The sequence below is a fragment of the Clavelina lepadiformis genome, chromosome 9 (genome assembly GCF_947623445.1).
Source record: "Clavelina lepadiformis chromosome 9, kaClaLepa1.1, whole genome shotgun sequence".
Lineage (NCBI taxonomy): Eukaryota > Metazoa > Chordata > Ascidiacea > Aplousobranchia > Clavelinidae > Clavelina > Clavelina lepadiformis.
This window is the reverse complement of record NC_135248.1, coordinates 12,986,189-12,991,383: the sequence shown is the minus strand read 5'-3', so window position 1 is coordinate 12,991,383 and position 5,195 is coordinate 12,986,189. Positions and strand designations below refer to the sequence as shown.

General features: G+C 37.6%; 2 protein-coding genes across 2 annotated transcripts in view; one reads left to right on the top strand and one right to left on the bottom strand.

Annotated features, from left to right (window-relative positions):
- Positions 1-1,087, bottom strand: part of LOC143471403 (uncharacterized) — a 4,211-nt gene extending 3,124 nt beyond the window's left edge. The window contains exon 1 of the mRNA XM_076969861.1: positions 1,034-1,087. Within this exon, the coding sequence (XP_076825976.1) occupies positions 1,034-1,087 (54 nt within the window). The remainder of the gene's footprint in view (positions 1-1,033) is intronic.
- An 814-nt stretch (positions 1,088-1,901) lies between these two features.
- Positions 1,902-3,318, top strand: LOC143470843 (fibrinogen-like protein 1). The gene is made up of 2 exons (XM_076969124.1): positions 1,902-2,261; positions 2,357-3,318. The coding sequence occupies exons 1-2, from the start codon at positions 1,982-1,984 to the stop codon at positions 3,025-3,027; spliced, it is 951 nt and encodes a 316-aa protein (XP_076825239.1). The 5' UTR covers positions 1,902-1,981; the 3' UTR covers positions 3,028-3,318.
- Positions 3,319-5,195: the final 1,877 nt, after the last annotated feature.

The window sequence follows — 5,195 nt, the reverse complement described above, 5'->3', positions numbered from 1 at the left end:
CTGCGCTTGCAAAACACAGTTGACCGTTATCTGTCAAGTGAGATTTTAGTTTATCTTCGTGCAGTTGCTCACATTTCCCAGTGATTAAATGTCCAAGTGATTATGTGTCGGTGATTAAGCGTCGCGTGATTAAGTGTCACCAAACCGTGCTTTTGGCGAGCTAGGAAGAGTGTGGAAGTGAATTCGAGTTATGGGCGTAGAAGAAGACAGAATTTTTCCTGTGTGCTCTCTCGGTTTGCCCGGGTTATTTTGTTTTAGTGAAGAAATGTCTACTATTCCAAGTAGTTACCTTCTGTTGCGGCTTTTAGTATTGTTGCTACTTTTTCATAACTGCTGAGTTTGGGACTAAACTCAGTAGCATTATTCTAGCGGTTCGAAAAGGATTTGGCATTCTAGGCGGCAGGGAAAGTCTAATTACACCTTTAATGAATACTAACCTCATGCGTAGCTTGTATATGTTTTGTACTTATACATTCAGCATAAGTAAATTCCACATTTCATTTATCGTTTTCCTCACAAATTGTAAAGATTACCCGCAACAATCACAATGCATGGCGATAGAAACGTGTTTAAATGGAGTGCATTTTGCATTATTTTTATCCTGCAACTAATGCAGAACTAATCAATAATTTTTAACTGATTTCGCCCAAGCACTTTGCTAGCGCTGATTGCTATGATTTTATGAGCAAAGTTGTAAGTTTGTACCAGAACGAGAACAGACAGGCAGAGATAGTATGATGTTACGAAAGTCGGTCAAGATCTGAGCTAAGTGTGATAATTATCACATTTATCACAAATTATAATTTTAATTTGTGCTCTTCCTTGACCAATTACCAGGCTTGTCCATGGGACATTTTTTTCTGTCCCATCCCATCCTATCCCATAGCAATTCATGCCTGTCCCATCCCATCCCATCAAAATACAATTGAATAAATGTTATTAAATTTATGGAAATTTAAGTCAAAATAAATCAACTTATACCAAGTATATAGCATTTTTCACTTTGCACAGCAAAGAAATGGTGCTAAAATACTGCCATGGCAATTGCAATTCGTGCTGTTCCATCCCATCCCATCCCATGGGACATTTCCCATGGGATTCCCGTGAGAATCCCGTTCCCATGGACAAGCCTGCCAATTACTAATACTACTATACTAATACTAATAAGTAATAATACTACTAACAATAAAAATAACAATAAGAGGCAGGTGGCGCTTTTTTGCTCGGTGCAGGGCTGTCCTATGTGCAGACGGAACCTATAACATACTGCAGTATGCAGTGCATTGCTTGTTGTGGTTGGTCTTTTACTCATGTACTTATTTGCTGCTCTGTCGATTCTTTATTTCTTTTATAAGTGTAGATACTGGCATTGCCAGTTTAATAAAACCTATGATGAGGTTAATATTGATTTGGTTGATCACACTAAGCTAAGCTGTTTTGAACCTCCGTCTTATATCCTGATTAAAATTAGTTAACCATCCGTTAAGAGCAAGAACCTGGTAGAGGCATCAACTCAATTCTGTTAAAGAACCGTTTCTTTGAAATATGCTCTTGCATAAGTCATACTAGGCCTATTTGTGTGGAGTTTTCAAATTCTTTGATAAAACATGATGTGTCGAAAGAAAAAAAATAATATCACAACAAGTTGTGTTACAAGCGCTGTACTGTAATGTACTATAAAAATTTACTAAAAATTCTGGCTATGTAGAACTAAATGAACAAGTCACCTTACAAAAACTTCATGAAATTGGACATACGCATGCTCCCTGTTGTTAAGTGGAATTTCCCACGACATAGAACCAGCTGCGTTGGTACATTGCCCTGCGGTTGAAAAATCCACTCTGCCAGTCGCGTTTCGCAAGATTATCTTGCATTCTGAAATAGCAAGATAGCGTTAGCATGTAACGGATATAACCAAGCTACCATATATTAACAGCCATAGTAGTAGCAACAGCAATATCCAAGTTGAAAACGATAAATTATGTTTTCCCAAAGAAGACACTGGCAGCAAAAAAGCTTTATTTGTTGTTGTTCGCTATTGTTGACATTACAATGGTGGCATTGTCAAGCAGTGACAGACCAAGTCAGCAGTGTTTTACAAAGAGTTAAGAAACTGAGCAAAAGTTTAGAAAAACAAAGTTCAACCGACATGAAGCTTGATAATCTTCAAAACTGTAAGTTCAAGCAACAGAGTTATAAAACTTTCGCCGACTTTACAGAAAACCTAAACCAATTTCATTCTTTCATCGATTATCACAAAGGTAAAAATTTTTATTAGACCAAAACGATTGTAAAGTATTGCGTAGGTTAAATGTGTTGTGTTCAACCGGTCTAGAATCACATATTTTGTCTTCAGAATGCACGAGCATCCACACAAGTGGTTCAACATCAAGTGGTATCTACCCGATATGGCTCAATCGAGGATTCCAGTTCACCTACGTCTACTGTGATATGGAGCTCGTTTCAACTAAGAAGGGCTGGACAACAATACAAAGAAGAATGAACGGAGAAATCAACTTTAACAGGGGTTGGGACGATTACGTCAGAGGATTTGGGAACCCCAATAGTGAATGTTGGCTTGGATTGGAAAATATTATTGGTTTGTCGCGACAAGCGACATCAGCTGATAACGTAAAACTTGGAGTTGACCTTAAAGACTGGGATGGTATTAAGCAGTTTGTTCAATTTCCAACGTTTTACTTATCTCCAAAATCATTTAAATACGAGTTAAATGTGAAAGATTTCCCAAGATTCAGCATTTTAAACTACTGGACGCCTGTTACACGTAGCCGGTTCAGCACACCGGATGTCGATAATGACGAAAACAAAAACGGCAATTGCGCCCGGGACTACAAGTCGGGTTGGTGGTTTTCTTATTGTGGAAAATCGAATCTAAACGGTCCTTATCCCAAGTATAGGCAACCGATGACTTGGGGCAACATATATTGGGGGAATTGGCGAAAAGAGAATGAGAATGAAACCGCATTGCGTTTTGTGTCTATAAATTTGTATCACAGCAAACCGTAGTAAAACGAAGATGTCATACCAGTGCAATGTTAGTTAATGTCATTCTTTTCAGCGTTTGTTAGCTTTCAAAGCATTCTCTTACCATTGTTGTCTGGTACGATACATGCGGCGTTTCATAATGCGGCATTTAAAATTTTTATATGCGTTTATATGCGGCGTTTCAAAATCGATAACCAGCAGCCGGTGAAATGGACGCTACCTTTGAAAAATCCTTTAAATAAAGTGTATTCTGATGTTTGCTGTATACGTATAAAAATCTGGTAGTTTTCAATGTACAAATTTCAAACGCCTTATACAATAAATATTTTATTAATATGCTAAGTAATCGCACACAAGAAAATTCTATGAACGAAAAGGAAAAAATATGTGAAAACACCAATGGCTGCCAAAATGTGTTTACGAAGGGGCATGGCCCAATGCATAAGTGCGAGCGGCATTACGCAGTCTGACGGTCTTTGCTGATCAACTGCGACAGATTTGAACCAAAACAACAGAATGGGAGTTTAGACGTAAACAATAACACAGTTTGAGGAGCTGTATCTTGCCAACATAGACACAAACAGATGCTTAGCTATGGCGCTGTTTGAATATAACCGATAAACGCAAAAAAGTATTCGTTTTTGTATAATACTTTTTAACATTTATATTTCCTTTATCGAAAGGTGAGAAAGATTGTGGTTTGCAAACACTGTAGGCCCCATTAAAAGTGGTGGACCCAGACCAATTTGCCCGCCTCAAATCTTCCCCAAACCTACACTGGCCTGAGCATATAGTTCTTAGCCACCAACACAACTACCATTTTGTAAGGGCATGGAAAGTTTAGGGGTGCAATTCTTGATAATGCAACTATAGCATTGGTTGCTGTGTAGAGAAATGTTGCGGTATATGAGACAAGATTAATTGAAATTTGAAAAAGTCTTTTCAGTAATAGGAGCATTGATCTTCAGCACTTGTGGTGATAAAAAACATATCATATCCACTTCTTCAGTGGCAGACATCAGACGACTAAACGTTAAGGCCTAAGACGTAGGAGCTTTTTACCTACCTTTATAAGGCGACCTTCAATTACTTTCTAAATGATAGGTTACACGTTACAGGACTTGCCAACTTTGACTTACTACCGATTATGCTAAAAATAATGGTTACGACAATTATTCTGTCATCCAATTGTACACGGCTACACGGTGTGGGAAATTGCGCTATTTATGAAACACATATAAATATACACTTCGTATATAGACTATAGAGGTTTACATTTAGGAACAATCTGGTTAAAACTGTGCATAATAACTTTTATAACAAGCAGTTGAACCATAACAAACAATAGCTCGTTTAGAAATTAAACACTTTTGAGTGTCAGCCAAACCGATATAGTCGGATTAGGAGAATTTTTTCTAGAAAAAGTGGCTCAAAGCTCATTTTCGAGAGACTAAGGCAATTAAAAAACGGCCAATCTGACAACTTTGTTTGGCATTTATTGTCTTATTAAGTTATTATATCAATTGTCGTCAGACGACAGTATGGGGAACCCCCTTCGTTTATGTGCAAAAGAATACTCACAATTTACAGTTAAAGGCTGCTCCACTGCTTAAAACGAAACTACCTAGCCCAAAGCTACGGCATATCATCCAACAATATCAATTGTCTATTATATCAATTGTCGTCAGACAGGGAATATGGGGAACTACCTTCGTTTGTGTGCAAACAAATACTCACAATTTACAGTTAAAGGCTGCACCACTGCATAAAACGAAACTACCTAGCCCAAAGCTACGGTATAATTATCCAACAATACCTGCGCACACCAGCACAAAAGTGATGACCAAAGCAACTTTGAAAATCATCATGATTCAGATATTCTCTTCTTGGTGAAGAATACTGCTTATAGCTTGCTTATGTAAAACAACTGTCAACTTGCGTGCACAGCAAAGCTTACCACTTTTGATATGACCAATTGTTACACATTTTAAACCAAACTAACGGGCTTTCACAAGTACATAATTACGTCACAACGAAGATTGTTAGAAAACCATCACAATGCTGGCTCCAAGTATCACAGTACTGTACTAAGAGCAAGGTTTTTGCTATATCTGTTTTAGTTTCAATAAATTAAATAACAAAACAATATCATCCCCGAAATGCGTTTAAAACGGCCTGAATAATTTCAT